Source organism: Oncorhynchus nerka, linkage group LG18, assembly GCF_034236695.1.
Source record: "Oncorhynchus nerka isolate Pitt River linkage group LG18, Oner_Uvic_2.0, whole genome shotgun sequence".
Lineage (NCBI taxonomy): Eukaryota > Metazoa > Chordata > Actinopteri > Salmoniformes > Salmonidae > Oncorhynchus > Oncorhynchus nerka.
In genome coordinates, this window is record NC_088413.1 from 16,844,109 (window position 1) to 16,862,209 (window position 18,101).

The following is an 18,101-nucleotide window of genomic DNA, read 5'->3' on the forward strand; positions in this document are numbered from 1 at the left end:
TAAAAACTATCCAAAACAGTCTGAATACAAACTAACTAGATGTCTGAATAAACTAGATGTCTGGATGAATACAATCTAACTAGGTCTGCCAACTTCAGTCTGAATACCAACTACTGAGAAGTAAAACAGGAGATGTCTTAAATTGGGATGGGGCCCTTAGTATGGAAGGGATGGCAGATGGAGGAGGAAATGAGAGAGGCACATGTAGGAGGCCTATTTCGGGAGTGAAGAGGTCATTAGGGGACGTTGGAAGAGAGCAGGAGTGCATCACCTTAAGGCTTTCTGACTCAGCTAAAAATGCACACACACACACACACACACACACAGTCTTAGAAACATTGAGTCCAGCATTCATCTTGGTTTAGCCAGGCTTAGGGTTGCAAAGTCCGCTAACTTTACAAAAATTCCTTGGTTTTGAAGAAATCCTGGCTGGTACGAGTGAGTAATGGAGGAAATCTGTTATAAATTTGGTGAATTCTGGCAAATTTAGCAGAATTTCATAACCCTAGACCAGGTTAGCAGCATGTCTAGATAACCCTATCTGGCTAACACATTTGAATGACCAATGGAAAATAACGAATATCGCTTGTGTTGCGACTTTGTATTTTTTAAGAAAAATAAAAAAGTGCCAAATGTTTTGCAGTATTGCTTTAATGCCTTTTTGCAAACAGAACACATGTTTTGGAATATTTTTTATTCTGTACAGGCTTCCTTCTTTTCACTCTGTCAATTAGGTTAGTATTGTGGAGTAACTACAATGTTGTTGATCCATCCTCGGTATTCTCCTATCACAGGAATTAAACTCTGTAACTGTTTTAAAGTCACCATTGGCCTCATGGTGAAATCCCTGAGTGGTTTCCTTCATCTCCGGCAACTGAGTTAGAAAGGACGCCTGTATCTTTGTAGTGACTGGGTTTATTGATACACCATCCAAAGTGCAATTAATAACCATTTTCAAAAGGATATTAAATGTCTGCTTATATATTTTTTAACCCATTTACCAATACGTGCCCTTCTTTGGGAGGCATTGGAAAACATCCATGGTCTTTGTGGTTGAATCTGTGTTTGAAATTCACTGCACGGCTGAGGGTCCTTACATATAATTGTATGTGTGGGGTACAGAGATGAGGTACTTATAGACAAATCTGGTTAAAACACAACAAAAAAGTGGAACAAGTCAAGGGGTGTGATAACTTTCTGAAGGCACTGTAGTTTCACGTGCCAATGCAACCTAGCATGCTAGTAGATACCATAGACTTGCAGTCATTGCGCTAACACTAGTTAGCAATTGCGATAAAGCTATTAAGCAACTTCCTATAAACTTCATGCAGAGACATAAACATGGTGTCCAGTCCATCTGACTCTGGAGAAGGAGATAAAGGGCTTCATTGCCATAATCCTGAAGCATCTAATAATTCATATTCTCATTGGAGTTGCTGTTATTTGTAGCTGTAGGACGAGAAAACACATCCAGCTTTAATTAGCCTAGCTAGCTAGCTTCTCCGGGTTTGATTCAGTCAAGACAGGTACTACCTAATCATATTGGATGATAAATAACCTAGCTATGGCAGCTATTAGTCTGCTATATAGCGAGTCGGCTTTGTCGGTTGCTGTCTCTCGCCTCTCCTTCCCTCCTCCCCACTGGCGGACTTAGCCTTAGGTAGAAGAGGGAATTATCTCAGGCCTCATTTCATCAAGGGGCCTCATGACCTGGGCAGAATTCAAAACAAATAATATTAGTCATATTTAAAAAATATATATAATTTATTCGCTAGCCACTCAAGATAGTTTCAGCCAGTTGCGAATTGAAGGACTGGTTGATTATTTGTTCTCAACTGCACCTGCGTTTGCAGACGTCAAAAACTTGAGGTTAGCATGATTCAGCTTAACCAGTACAAAGGAACCAATGGGATGGTCCCAAAGGTGCTAAATCTGCCCAACTAGCAACACATGCTCCTATTGGGTAAAACGTTCATATTTAAAGCCTAAATTCCATATCTCTCAACCAGTTGTCCTGTATGTATTTTGATCGCCCCAGAGCTTCTAACACATTACATACGAATCAGACAATGCATAAAATATGACATAATCATAACAGATGAAATGATGAAAATAAATCTTATTACGGTCTATATTGGTTCGTTGTTAAGACAAGCATAACACAATGTAGTGACTGAGCATTGTTAAGTGTCCTTATGTTTTTTTAACAGTCCAAATGACCCCACATTTCTGTGCAGCATTCTGTAACTTGAACTTTCAGTTGACTGTGAACTTTAGTTACACATACTGCCTGTTTCCAACCACTCACACACTTTCTGGATAAGCCCAAGTTAACCACATGATACCTTGTATCTGAACCTATTGTCCAGTGGTGTATTAGTTCATAATTGTTTGGCCAAATAAGGTAAAGGATGTGCTGACGTTGACACAAAATGTGCAGTGGTTTGGACAAAAAAAAACACACAACTCCAATCTTACATTTCGTGCTCACTGAGTACATCTGGTTACGTTGGACATATTTACACACCAATGTAATATATTTGGACGCATTTCTTTTCAACTCTCAAAGACCGTGGTAAGATTTTCTTCCTCATTTCACCTGATTAATACATGCTACTGTTATGCACTGTCTGGGGGGGTTAGATATATACAACTTTATGTTTCAAATATTAATATTTGACCTAAGCAGAGTAATCACTAATTGAGTATGTACGTTTGGGACTATCCCATTGTTTCCTCTGTAGTAAATCAACTACGTCAAGCTCACCTCCAGTACTTCAAGTAACGATACATAAGGCACAGATACACATTTTGAGTGTAAAAATGTAAGAGACAATCTATACAAACACAGGTGGAGAATCCAACAATGCAGACCATGGATATTGACAAAGACACATATGCCAACAAGCCCAGAAAAAAGGATTACATCGGTGTTACATTTTCAGGTACCAATGCAAGTACACACACAAACACACACACACACACACACACACACACACACACCACTTTCTCAGACGAGTACCTATTAGTCCCCTCACAATTCTGGATGATATAAAAAAAATGTAACATTACCCGAGAGAGTTTATAATACCTTGAGCTTCAGCTAACTTTCAGTGGTGGAAGAGACCATCCGGAGTTGCTGCAGTGTGTCTGGGGCTGCTGTGTGTTCTCCTATTGGCTGGGATCATAGGCCTGTCTGTCTACTGTAAGTTTATACGTTTATTATGTTTTCACTAATAAACTCAGTAAAAAAAGAAACGTCCCTTTTTCAGGACCCTGTCTTTCAAAGAAAATTAGTAAAAATCCAAATGACTTCACAAATCTTCATTGTAAAGTGTTTAAACACTGTTCCCCATGCTTGTTCAATGAACCATAAACAATTAATGGAACGGTTGTTAAGACACAAACAGCTTACAGACGGTAGGCAATTAAGGTCACATTTATGAAAACTTAGGACACTAAAGAGGCCTTTCTACTGACTCTGAAAAACACCAGAAAGATGCCCAGGGTCCCTGCTCATCTGCGTGAACGTGCCTCAGGCATGCAGCAAGGAGGCATGAGGACTGCAGATGTGGCCAGGGCAATAAATTGCTATGTCTATACTGTGAGACACCTAAGACAGAGCTACAGGGAGACAGGATGGACAGCTGATTGTCCTCGCAGTGGCCGATCACGTGTAACAACACCTGCACAGGATCGGTACATCCGAACATTACACATGCGGGACAGGTACAGGATGGCAACAACAACTGCCCGAGTTGCACCAGGAATGCACAATCCCTCCATCAGTGCTCAGACTGTCCCCGCAATAGGCTGAGAGAGGCTGGACTGAGGGCTTGTAGGCCTGTTGTAATGCAGGTCCTCACCAGACATCACCGTCAACAACGTTGCTTATGGTCACGAACCCACCGTCGCTGGATCAGACAGGACTGGCAAAAAGTCCTCTTCACTGACGAGTTGCGGTTTTGTCTCACCAGGTGTGATGGTCGGATTCGCGTTTATCGTTGAAGGAATGAGCGTTACACCGAGGCCTGTACTCTGGAGCAGGAGAGATTTGGAGGTGGAGGGTTCGTCATGATCTGGGGCGGTGTGTCACAGCATCATCGGACTGAGCTTGTTGTCATTGCAGGCAATCTCAACGCTGTGCGTTACAGGGAAGACATCCTCCTCCCTCATGTGGTACCCTTCCTGCAGGCTCATCCTGACATGACCCTCCAGCATGACAATGACACCAGCCATACTGCTCGTTCTGTGCGTGATTTCCTGCAAGACAGGAATGTCAGTGTTCTGCCATGGCCAGTGAAGAGCCCGGATCGCAATCCCATTGAGCAAATCTGGGACCTGTTGGATCGGAGGGTGAGGGCTATCTGGAAAATCTGGTGCAGTCCATGAGGAGATGCACTGCAGTACTTAATGCAGCTGGTGGCCACACCAGATACAGACTGTTAATTTTGACCCCCCTTTGTTCAGGGACACATTATTAAATTTCTGTTTATCACATGTCTGTGGAACTTGTTCAGTTTATGTCTCAGTTGTTGAATATTTTTATTTTCATACAAATATTTACAGATATTTTAAGTTTGCTGAAAATAAACGCAGTTGACAGTGAGAGGACGTTTCTTTTTTTGCTGAGTATACATTCTTCATCATCAGTAGTTTAATACTTAGATGTTCAAAGGACCACAACGGGGAAATTACTGTGTTAACCTCAGTGATGTAAGCACATGTGTATACTATATCCACTTGTGTGGCTGAATTTTGTTTTATAATATTGTAAAAAAAAAATCTATATGTTTTTATTTCGACAGATACCCGAGTCATTGGTCATTACTACTCTGCAGAGAGATTCCAGACGTCCAGTTTGAACAACCTGACTAAAGAGAGAGACCAGCTAAAGACCAGTTACACCACCCCAACTAAAGAGAGAAACCAGTTAAAGACCAGTTACAACACCCTGACTAAAGAGAGAAACCAGTTACAGACCAGTTACAACACACTGACTAAACAGAGAGACCAGCTACAGATCAGTTACAACACCCTGACTAAAGAGAGAGACCAGCTACAGAGCAGATACAACAACCTGACTAAAGAGAGAGACCCGCTACAGAACAGTTACAACACCCTGACTAAAGAGAGAGACCAGTTACAGACTAGATACAACACCCTGACTAAAGAGAGAGACCAGTTACAGACCAGTTACCACACCCGGACTAAAGAGAGAGACCAGTTACAGACCAGTAGTAACAACCTGACTAAAGAGACAGACCAGCTACAGACCAGATACAACACCCTGACTAAAGAGAAAAACCAGTTACAGACAAGTTCTAACACCCTGACTAAAGAGAAAGACCTGCTACAGACCAGTTATAACACCCTGACTAAAGAGAGAGACCAGTTACAGACCAGATACAACACCCTGACTAAAGAGAGAGACCAGTTACAGACCAGATACAACACCCTGACTAAAGAGAGAGACCAGTTACAGACCAGTAGTAACACCCTGACTAAAGAGAGAGACCAGTTACAGACCAGTAGTAACACCCTGACTAAAGAGAAAGACCAGCTACAGACAAGTTATAACACCCTGACTAAAGAGAGAGACCAGTTACAGACCAGTTACAACACCCTGACTAAAGAGAGAGACCAGTTACAGACCAGTTACAACACCCTGACTAAAGAGAAAGACCACTTGAAGGAAGAGCTAAACAAACAGAGCTGTGGTAAGAAATTGGAATATGACTTGACTGTTTTGTGGTACTCCAGATCTGCTAGATTAGGTATTCCCAAACTGGGGAACGCGCAATGCCGTCGGAGGTACGCCAAATAAAAATGTGATTCACATTTTTTTTTTTATGATTCACATTTTCAAACAGTACATTTACAGTTGAAGTCAGAAGTTTACGTGCACTTATGTTCGAGTCATTAAAACTCCACAAATGTCTTGTTAACAAACTGTAGTTTTGGCAAGTCGGTTAGGACATCTACTTTGTGCATGACACAAGTAATTTTTCCAACAATTGTTTACAGACAGATTAGTTCACCTATAATTCACCGTGTCACAATTCCAGTGGGCCAGAAGTTTACATACACTAAGTTGACTGTGCCTTTAAACAGTTTGGAAAATTCCAGAAAATGATTGACATCATTTGAGTCAATTGGAGGTGTACCTGTGGATGTATTTCAAGGCCTACCTTCAAACTCAGTGCCTCTTTGCTTGACATCATGGGAAAATCAAAAGAAATCAGCCAAGACCTCAGAAAAAAATTGTAATTTTCAAACAACTGAAGGTACCATGTTCATGCAAGCCATGATGATGAGTTTCTCACACGACTGGCCTATCTGGGTGATGTTTTTTCTCGCCTGAATGATCTAAATCTAGAATTACAGGAACTCTCCGCAACTATATTTAATGTGCGGGACAAAATTGAGGCTATGATTAAAAAGCTGGGGCTATTTTCTGTCTGCATTAACAAGGAAAACACACAGGTCTTTCCATCATTGTATGATTTTTTTGTGTGCAAATGAACTAAAGCTTATGGACAATGTCAAATGTGATATAGCGACGCACCTGAGTGAGCTGGGTGTGCAATTACGGAGGTACTTTCCCGAAAAGGACGACACAAACAACTGAATTCGTTATCCCTTTCATGCCCTGCTTCCAGTCCACTTACCGATATCTGAACAAGAGAGCCTCATTGAAATTGCAACAAGCAGTTCTGTGAAAATAGAATTGAATTAAAAGCCACTGCCAGATGTTTTGGATAGGGCTGCGCTCAGAGTATCCTGCCTTGGCAAACAGTGCTGTTAAGACAGGAATGCCCTTTGCAACCATGTACCTATGTGAGTGTGGATTCTTGGCCCTCACTAGCATGAAAACTAAATACAGACTGTGTGTGGAAAAGTATTTAAGACTGAGACTCTCTCTAATACAACCCAACATTGCAGAGTTAAGTGCATCCTTTCAAGCACACCCTTCTCATTAACCTGTGGTGAGTTATTCACCATTTTTGATGAACAAATAAGGTTTTATATGTAAGATGGTTAAATAAAGAGCAAAACTATTGATTATTATTATTATATTATTATTTGTGCCCTGGTCCTGTAAGAGCTCTTTGTCACTTCCCACGAGCCGGGTTGTGATAAAAACTCACACTCATTCTTATGTTTAATAAATGTATCGTATAGTGTGTGTGGCAGGCTTACAATGATGGTCAAATACAACATTTGAGAGTGTGCTGACCTTGGTGCTAGAGGGGGTACAGCTGGAGGTTGAATGTTTGAAGGGGTACGGGGACTATACAAGGTTTGGGAACCACTGTGCTAGATCAATTGACTGTACGCCAGATCTGCTAGATCCATAGACATTAAGACCAGTACATAGTGATAACGCTGACGTCGTCCACTTATTTCTTATGGATAAGTTCCGATGGCGAATGAATCCGGAAGTATTTTAATTTGAAGCGTGCCATATTGCTGAATGGGACTGAATGTTACCCAGAAAATCGCTAAGGATCATGTTGAAAGCAGCCGTCACTAGCAAAGCATCATGGTCGATGTAGTCCTTTTCATCCTGCCTGAGAGCATGTGCATGAGGGCGTGAGCCTCCTCTAAGCCTGCCGGCCCGTGATTGGTCTGTGTCAGGCGTGGTCCTGTGTGACGACAATATAGTGATCAGAATTTATCACTATTTAATTAAATATCCCGATTTGTAGAGAATTTTATCAAACTTGATCTTAGTAAACAAATTGTTGATCCCAAAACAGTATCTTTAAAAAATGGGTCCGTTCTAGCGATCGTAATGGATTTAGGCTTTTTTTGGGCACCGCTAGTTTGCTATGCAGTGGGTGACCAACAGAGCACTTGACTTCATGCTCCAAACCGAACACTGCGGGCCTGGCTTGATCCAAATAGTAGCCTAATTGTTTTCTAAAAAATATATATATATTTTAGGTGCGCTTGATTTACTGTATTTTTACAGATCGGGGTTGGACGGATTACAATACAAGTAATTTAATGTAATCCATTGGATTACCTCGAAATAAGTGTTATTTTATTTTTAACATATGCTGTTCCCATCCAACACGATGGATTTTTAACCTAAACGGACATGTAACGGATACAAGATAAATCTGATCATCTCATTAGTTATGATTAGATGATCAATTGTGCGATACTCTGCTTGTTGACAAGAGTTTCTTAAACTATGGGTCGGGACCGAAAGTGGGCCCTGAGCATGTGGGAGGTGGGTTGCAAGTTATGAGTACAGCTACACACTGTTTCTTCATAATTTGGGTCATTGGAGTACAATTTAGGTCACGGGAGTAAGGCCAATTTCTAATTTGGATCTTGAGCTGAAAAAGTTAAAGAACCCTTGATGTAGATTATTCAAAGAGTTGGCAAAAACAAGTAGATCTGTCAGCAAAGACAGATTTTTGCGTACTTACAAGGCTCTGGTCACTTATCAGTTGATACCAGGCTTCTGAGAAGGAAGCTGTCTGTGGACGCTTATCAGTTGATACCAGGCAGCTGAGTAGGCATTTGGTTTGGCATGTGTGTCTTCCCAGTGTTTGGAAAGTAAACAGGATGGAGCTGTGTTGATTAATTAAAAATGACCTTTTGATGTGATGGTTCATTTCTCAGTAAGTAGGGGTCAGACTTTTTTTGTTAAAAATAAAAGTTTTGTGGAAAGCAACCAAGGAAAGCAACCAATGAAAGCAACCAAGGAAAGCAACCAAGGAAAGCAACCAAGGAAAGCAACCAATGAAAGCAACCAATGAAAGCAACCAATGAAAGCAACCAATGAAAGCATATTTTTGGAGTTTGGGATATTTCAAATAGACTAGAGCAGATCAGTTCATGTTCAGTAAGGGGTATATTTAATCAGATCCGGTTTAGCCGACATCCACATAGCAGTTGTTTTGATGGTGTCAGAGGTGGAACTGCGTTAGAGCTGTCAAATCCACAAGCAGCTCCTGGCATTGTACACTGAGTGTACTAAATATTAGGAACACCTCCTTATTGACTTGCATCCCCTTTAACCCAGAGAACAGCCTCAATTCCTCGGGGCATGGACTCTACAAGGTGTCAAAAGCATTCCACATGGATGCTGGCCCATGCTGACTACAATGCACAGTTGTGTCAAGTTGGCTGGATGTCCTTTGGGTGGTGGACCATTCTTGATACACACAGGAAACTGTTGAGTGCGAAAAACCCAGCAGCTTTGCGGTTCTTGACACACTCAAAACGGTGCGCCTGGCACCTACTACCATACCCTGTGCAAAGGCACTTAAATCTTTTGTCTTGCCCATTCACCCTCTGAATGGCACACATACACAATCCATGTCTCAAGCCTTAAACATCTTTAACCTGTCTCCTCCCCTTCATCCACACGGATTGATGTAGATTTAACAGGTGACATCAATAAGAGATCATAGCTTTCACCTGGATTCACTTGGTCAGTCTATGTCATGGAAAGAGCAAGTGCTCCTAATGTTTTGTACACTCAGTGTGCCTAATGCAGACATTGCCATTGGCTACACAGATTTGCATTAAGAGATACCATGCAGCCTTGTTTACACTTTCGAACCCAAGAATGATTAGGATGATAGGATCCACATGATTTATTTGAATGATTTTTCCATTTGAGCGTCATTTCTATATAGTCTAGACTTTCTCGTTCTGAACTTATAACACAAGTGTGTGGCTTCGTGACATTGATGGCAAGAGCAGCCACTCACGGATCTAACACAGTTCCAACACCACCATCCGCTATGCAGCTGTCTGCTGTCGCCTTAACACTTGATCTGATTGAATCTAGGTCAAAACATTTTGGGGAACTGAAAGGACAATCTTCCATTCCCACTGAAAGTCACCAAGGACGCTGTTGTTTCTAAACCACCATGCCATTTGGGTCCTGGTGGAAAGTAGTGCACTACGTAGGGAATAAGGTGCTATTTTGTCCCTGATGTAGACAAATGTGATCGCTATCATGGGTTTGTCATGAAATAACCTCTACGCTCCTGTCCCCAAGGATGGAAGAAGTTTAAGTCCAGTTTGTATTACCTCTCTACTGAGAAGAAATCCTGGACAGAGAGCAGGCAGGACTGTCTGGGACGAGGAGCACACCTGGTGATCATTAACAGCAAAGAGGAACAGGTGAGAGGGAGTTAGTCAATTATATTTTTGATAGTTTCAACATTTTGTTTCTATTTCAACTCCTGTTTGTTTTCCACTTTATCATGTCGCTGTCTTTAACCAATGTTTGCAAGCCCCCCCTCCACAATAAAACGTGAATAATCCTGACAGAAAAGCATGTTTGTATGTGATTCAAGACCTTTTCTTTGTGACAAAACAATAGGAATTTATCCATGAATGGAGTGGATGCCTGGAAATCTATCTTGGTTTCCATGACACCAATACAGAGGGGGTTTGGGAGTGGATTAACGATGGCGCATTAGACCAATCATCAGCTCCTGTCACTACGTGAGTGGATCTGTTCTGGATGATATTTTACAGTCTAATTCCTAACAAATTCCTTTTTACCGTCTGATTATCTGTGTTGGTATTGGATGACTTTTTACTGTCTGTTTCTATGTGCTTCTATAGTTAGGGCCATCTACTTTAAGTGCTGCCTGTCTTCCCAGTAGCCTACTTGGTGCGTGAACTGCTGACTGCTCATAACTTCCAGATGATTGTTGACACATCAACCAGGATTAAGGGGCAGGGCAATTTGGGACTGTTGTTGTTTTGGTAATCAGTGGCTGTATTGGAGGGGAAGTGGTTTCTCCTCTCCTAGGCAATCAGAAATGAGCACCGGGAGGTGTGTTCTTCACCTTTGAAAGGCAATTAACATTTAGTGTTAGTACTTCAGTCTCCCCTGTTTCCTCAGCGGCAGCTGTCATGTCAGTGGTGGTCTTGTTGCCAAAACTAAGATGGTCGTCGAAACAAAGGCGGTTCTGCCGAGTTGTTCTGCAGAGTTGTTCAAGGAAGGTTCCACACCACTCTCTCACTTGAGTGTCTTACCCAGCTCCTTTCTGATGATCTCATTTTGCTCTTTTGTAGATTTGGCCACGATTAGTGTGTTCTATACCTGTTCGCTCCTCTCCCTGTAGGCTTTACAGACACTCCCCACCCTTCCACTACAGCCCTTCTAATGTAGTGTACCCTACACGCACAACCCATGTGGAATTCCTGGTTTTCCGATCTGCGGTCAAGTACGCAGAGTTCATCTCAGCCTATGCTGCTTTTCAGTCCCTTGACCTTTTGGCCCTGACAGAGACAAGGATCACCCCAGAGAACACTAATACTCCAGCTGCTCTCTTCATCTGACTACGTTTTCTCTCATAGTTCGAGAGCATCTGGTCATCGTGGTGATGGCACAGGACTACTTAGTTCTCCTAAGTGGAGATGTTCTCTTGTCTCCCTCTCTCACCTGTCCATCTCCTCATTTCAATTTCATGTTGTCACTGTCAATTGTCCACTTGAGTTTAACATTGTTGTTATCTATCGCCCACCAGGTGCCCTTAGAGAGTTACTCAATGAGCTTGACACTTTAAAGCTAATTCACTGACAATGGGTCACCGCTCTTCGTATTTGGTGATTTACACCTCCTGATGTTGGCCTTTGATTAATTTCTTTCCTTCATTTCCGATTAATTTTCCCTCCTTGCCTCTTTTGACCTCACCTTTCCCCAGTCCCCTCCCACTCACAAGGCAGGCAATACGCTTGACCTCATCTTTACTAGAGGCTGTTCGCCTCCTAATCTCACTGCAACCCTCCAGGTCTCTGTTCGCCTCCTAATCTCACTGCAACCCTCCAGGTCTCTGTTCTCCTCCTAATCTCACTGCAACCCTCCAGGTCTCTGTTCTCCTAATAATCTCACTGCAACCCCTCCAGGTCTCTGTTCTCCTCATAATCTCACTGCAACCCTCCAGGTCTCTGTTCACCTCCTAATCTCACTGCAACCCTCCAGGTCTCTGTTCTCCTCCTAATCTCACTGCAACCCTCCAGGTCTCTGTTCTCCTACTAATCTCACTGCAACCCTCCAGGTCTCTGTTCACCTCCTAATCTCACTGCAACCCTCCAGGTCTCTGTTCGCCTCCTAATCTCACTGCAACCCTCCAGGTCTCTGTTCGCTCCAATTCTCACTGCAACCCTCCAGGTCTCTGTTCACCTCCTAATCTCACTGCAACCCTCCAGGTCTCTGTTCTCCTCCTAATCTCACTGCAACCCTCCAGGTCTCTGTTCGCTTCCTAATCTCACTGCAACCCTCCAGGTCTCTGTTCACCTCCTAATCTCACTGCAACCCTCCAGGTCTCTGTTCTCCTCCTAATCTCACTGCAACCCTCCAGGTCTCTGTTCACCTCCTAATCTCACTGCAACCCTCCAGGTCTCTGTTCTCCTACTAATCTCACTGTAACCCTCCAGGTGTCTGTTCACCTCCTAATCTCACTGCAACCCTCCAGGTCTCTGTTCTCCTCCTAATCTCACTGCAACCCTCCAGGTCTCTGTTCTCCTACTAATCTCACTGCAACCCTCCAGGTCTCTGTTCACCTCCTAATCTCACTGCAACCCTCCAGGTGTCTGTTCACCTCCTAATCTCACTGCAACCCTCCAGGTCTCTGTTCGCTTCCTAATCTCACTGCAACCCTCCAGGTCTCTGTTCAACCTCCTAATCTCACTGCAACCCTCCAGGTCTCTGTTCTCCTCCTAATCTCACTGCAACCCTCCAGGTCTCTGTTCACCTCCTAATCTCACTGCAACCCTCCAGGTCTCTGTTCTCCTACTAATCTCAGTGAAACCCCCTCCAGGTCTCTGTTCGCCTCCTAATCTCACTGCAACCCTCCAGGTCTCTGTTCTCCTCCTAATCTCACTGCAACCCTCCAGGTCTCTGTTCTCCTACTAATCTCACTGCAACCCTCCAGGTCTCTGTTCGCTTCCTAATCTCACTGCAACCCTCCAGGTCTCTGTTCGCTTCCTAATCTCACTGCAACCCTCCAGGTCTCTGTTCACCTCCTAATCTCACTGCAACCCTCCAGGTCTCTGTTCACCTCCTAATCTCACTGCAACCCTCCAGGTCTCTGTTCACCTCCTAATCTCACTGCAACCCTCCAGGTCTCTGTTCTCCTCATAATCTCACTGCAACCCTCCAGGTCTCTGTTCACCTCCTAATCTCACTGCAACCCTCCAGGTCTCTGTTCTCCTCATAATCTCACTGCAACCCTCCAGGTCTCTGTTCGCTTCCTAATCTCACTGCAACCCTCCAGGTCTCTGTTCTCCTACTAATCTCAGTGCAACCCCCTCCAGGTCTCTGTTCGCCTCCTAATCTCACTGCAACCCTCCAGGTCTCTGTTCTCCTACTAATCTCACTGCAACCCTCCAGGTCTCTGTTCTCCTCCTAATCTCACTGCAACCCTCCAGGTCTCTGTTCTCCTAATAATCTCACTGCAACCTCCAACTAATAATCTCACTGCAACCCTCCAGGTCTCTGTTCTCCTCATAATCTCACTGCAACCCTCCAGGTCTCTGTTCACCTCCTAATCTCACTGCAACCCTCCAGGTCTCTGTTCTCCTCCTAATCTCACTGCAACCCTCCAGGTCTCTGTTCTCCTCATAATCTCACTGCAACCCTCCAGGTCTCTGTTCGCTTCCTAATCTCACTTCAACCCTGCAGGTCTCTGTTCGCCTCCTAATCTCACTGCAACCCTCCAGGTCTCTGTTCTCCTCCTAATCTCACTGCAACCCTCCAGGTCTCTGTTCTCCTCCTAATCTCACTGCAACCCTCCAGGTCTCTGTTCACCTCCTAATCTCACTGCATCCCTCCAGGTCTCTGTTCTCCTACTAATCTCAGTGCAACCCCCTCCAGGTCTCTGTTCTCCTACTAATCTCAGTGCAACCCCCTCCAGGTCTCTGTTCGCCTCCTAATCTCACTGCAACCCTCCAGGTCTCTGTTCTCCTACTAATCTCAGTGCAACCCCCTCCAGGTCTCTGTTCGCCTCCTAATCTCACTGCAACCCCCTCCAGGTCTCTGTTCACAACTTTGTTTCCTTTTCTGTCTCCCTTTCCTCCAACCCTAACCACTCAGCACCTATCTAGATGGCCATGCGCCGTCACAATCTTCTCTCTCTCTCTCTCTCTCTCTCCCACTACTCTCTCCTCTTCTATCCTATCATCTCTCCCTTCTGCTAAATCCTTCTCCCTCCTGTCTCCCGATTCTGCCTTTTTGACCCTACTCTCCTCCCTTTCCACATCATATGACTCACACTGTCCCCTTTCCTCCCTGGCCGGCTCGGCCCTCCACTCCCCTCCTGCCCCGTGGCTGTGACTCATTTCGAGCTTACAGAACAGGGCTGTGGGCAGCTGAGTGAAAAGGGAGGAAAATGTAACTTTCCACCCGACAACCTGACCCCATCCCCTCCTCCAGACCATCTCTGGAGACCTTCTCTCTTTCCTCATCAACTCATCCCTGACCACTGGCTGCGTCCCCTCTTGACTTCAAAATGTCCCGATCCGCTCCTCTCCTCAAGAAACCAACACTCGACTCCTCTGACATCAAAAACTACAGACCGGTTTCCTTTTTTAAATTTTCTGTCCAAAACACTTGAGCGTGCGGTCTCTGACCAACTCTCTCCCAACCCGGGCACTCAGTTCTCCCACCTCTGGTCTCTTGGCCCTCCCACCTTTACGGAAGCCCAGTCCAATCTCTTCCCCCTGACGCTAGGACAACAATCTTCCATAAAACATCTGAAAGCCGACATCTTCAGAAAGTAGCTTAAATCATCCCACATAACCCCCCCCCCCACCACCACACCACACCCACCCAGAAGCCTTTCATGAACTAACACTCACACTAGACTTTTTCCACCCTTACTAGCTCTTACCTAACCTTACTAGCTCTTACCTAACCTTACTAGCTCTTACCTTACTAGCTCTTACCTTACCTTACCAGCTCTTACCTTACTAGCTCTTACCTTACCTTACTAGCTCTGACTTTGCTGATTGATAGCTACTTTACCGAGGACAAATGTACTTACTATGACTGTGATGTGGTTGTCCCAGCTAGCTATCTGAAGATGAATTCACTAACTGTAAGTCTCTCTGGGTAAGAGCGTCTGCTAAATGACTCAAATGTAAATGTCATATGTGTTGGATGTCTTTTTACCTTCTGTTTCCCTGTGTTGTTCCAGGTGACTTTTTACCGTCTGACTATCTGTGGTGTTCCATGTGACTTTGTACCGTCTGACTATCTGTGGTGTTCCATGTGACTTTGTACCGTCTGACTATCTGTGGTGTTCCATGTGACTTTTACCAGGTCTGACTATCTGTGGTGTTCCATGTGACTTTACCGTCTGATATCTATCTGTATCTGTGGTGTTCCATGTGATCTGTGGTGTTTTGACTTTTTACCGTCTGACTATCTGTGCTGTAGCCTGTTTGATTGCTTTTTTGACTACTTTTCACCATCTGTTTTGCTATAGGTATTGGAGGGATGGGGAACCAAACGATGCAAATCAGGGTGAAGACTGCGCTCATCTCTCAAAGATGGCATCAGACCCACTAAAGAGTTGGAACGACGTACCATGCACAATGAATAAGCACTGGATGTGTGAGAAGACAACGTCCACATTGTAATTATGTGTTTAGAGTTTTGAAACATGAGACATTTTGATGATCTGTTTTAGATGTTTGTGTTAAACTCATTCTTGTGAAAATTTGGCAAAGTGATTGGGGGAAAAAACATAGGTAAATTGACCCTTATCTGAGCATGGTGGGCTAACACACTCTGTGGTGGGCTAACACACTCTGTGGTGGGCTAACACACTCTGTGGTGGGCTAACACAGTCTGTTCTTGCACATATGACCCTGGTTCAAAACCCAGCCGGCTACATAAACAGCCTAAAATTCTCATTTGGATATCCAATGTGACTAGATTATGTTTTATTTTGTAATGAAATCCCAACATTATATTATCAGAAACTGTTATGGATTTAAGTGGACTGGCGAAGCAGCTTAAGTAATAGAAATCCTGATGTATTAGCAAAGAAACGTAACAGCTTATTATTTAACAGTACAAAGTTAGTATAAACCATGTATGCTGTATTGGTAATATAATGGCTCAGTATAGACCATGTATGCTGTCCTGGTAATATAATGGCTCAGTATAGACCATGTATGCTGTATTGGTAATATAATGGGGCACTATAGACCATGTATGCTGTACTGGTAATATAATGGGGCACTATAGACCATGTATGCTGTACTGGTAATATAATGGGGCACTATAGACCATGTATGCTGTATTGGTAATATAATGGGGCACTATACACCATGTATGCTGTCCTGGTAATATAATGGGGCACTATAGACCATGTATGCTCATGTATAGACCATGTATGCTGTACTGGTAATATAATGGGGCACTATAGACCATGTATGCTGTATTGGTAATATAATGGCTCAGTATAGACCATGTATGCTGTACTGGTAATATAATGGGGCACTATAGACCATGTATGCTGTACTGGTAATATAATGGGGCACTATAGACCATGTATGCTGTCCTGGTAATATAATGGGGCACTATAGACCATGTATGCTGTACTGGTAATATAATGGCTCAGTATAGACCATGTATGCTGTACTGGTAATATAATGGCTCAGTATAGACCATGTATGCTGTATTGGTAATATAATGGCTCAGTATAGACCATGTATGCTGTACTGGTAATATAATGGCTCAGTATAGACCATGTATGCTGTATTGGTAATATAATGGGGCACTATAGACCATGTATGCTGTCCTGGTAATATAATGGCTCATATAGACCATGTATGCTGTACTGGTAATATAATGGCTCAGTATAGACCATGTATGCTGTACTGGTAATATAATGGCTCAGTATAGACCATGTATGCTGTATTGGTAATATATATATTTTATTTCACCTTTATTTAACCAGGTAGGCTAGTTGAGAACAAGTTCTCATTTGCAACTGCGACCTGGCCAAGATAAAGCATAGCAGTGTGAACAGGCAACACAGAGTTACACATGGAGTAAACAATTAACAAGTCAATAATACAGTAGAAAAAAGGAGAGTCTATATACAATGTGTGCAAAAGGCATGAGGACGTAGGCGAATAATTACAATTTTGCAGATTAACACTGGAGTGATAAATGATCAGATGGTCATGTACAGGTAGAGGGGTCAGTATAGACCATGTATGCTGTATTGGTAATATAATGGCTCAGTATAGACCATGTATGCTGTACTGGTAATATAATGGCTCAGTATAGACCATGTATGCTGTATTGGTAATATAATGGCTCAGTATAGACCATGTATGCTGTACTGGTAATATAATGGCTCAGTATAGACCATGTATGCTGTACTGGTAATATAATGGCTCAGTATAGACCATGTATGCTGTACTGGTAATATAATGGCTCAGTATAGACCATGTATGCTGTACTGGTAATATAATGGCTCAGTATAGACCATGTATGCTGTACTGGTAATATAATGGCTCAGTATAGACCATGTATGCTGTATTGGTAATATAATGGCTCAGTATAGACCATGTATGCTGTACTGGTAATATAATGGCTCAGTATAGACCATGTATGCTGTACTGGTAATATAATGGCTCAGTATAGACCATGTATGCTGTATTGGTAATATAATGGCTCAGTATAGACCATGTATGCTGTACTGGTAATATAATGGCTCAGTATAGACCATGTATGCTGTATTGGTAATATAATGGCTCAGTATAGACCATGTATGCTGTATTGGTAATATAATGGCTCAGTATAGACCATGTATGCTGTACTGGTAATATAATGGCTCAGTATAGACCATGTATGCTGTACTGGTAATATAATGGCTCAGTATAGACCATGTATGCTGTACTGGTAATATAATGGCTCAGTATAGACCATGTATGCTGTATTGGTAATATAATGGCTCAGTATAGACCATGTATGCTGTACTGGTAATATAATGGCTCAGTATAGACCATGTATGCTGTACTGGTAATATAATGGCTCAGTATAGACCATGTATGCTGTACTGGTAATATAATGGCTCAGTATAGACCATGTA

General features: G+C 43.1%; 1 protein-coding gene across 2 annotated transcripts; it reads left to right on the top strand.

Moving 5' to 3' along the window:
- Window positions 1–2,440: 2,440 nt before the first annotated feature.
- LOC135561770 (CD209 antigen-like) lies at window positions 2,441–16,209 on the top strand. 2 transcript variants are annotated; one of them, XM_065003588.1, is made up of 7 exons: window positions 2,441–2,575; window positions 2,745–2,945; window positions 3,104–3,205; window positions 4,809–5,720; window positions 10,031–10,155; window positions 10,358–10,482; window positions 15,477–16,209. In XM_065003588.1, the coding sequence occupies exons 2-7, from the start codon at window positions 2,867–2,869 to the stop codon at window positions 15,628–15,630; spliced, it is 1,497 nt and encodes a 498-aa protein (XP_064859660.1). In that variant the 5' UTR covers window positions 2,441–2,575; window positions 2,745–2,866; the 3' UTR covers window positions 15,631–16,209. The 2 variants fall into 2 exon arrangements, with proteins under 2 accessions (XP_064859660.1, XP_064859659.1); XM_065003587.1 differs by having other exon boundaries at window positions 2,852–2,945.
- The last annotated feature ends 1,892 nt before the right edge of the window (window positions 16,210–18,101 follow it).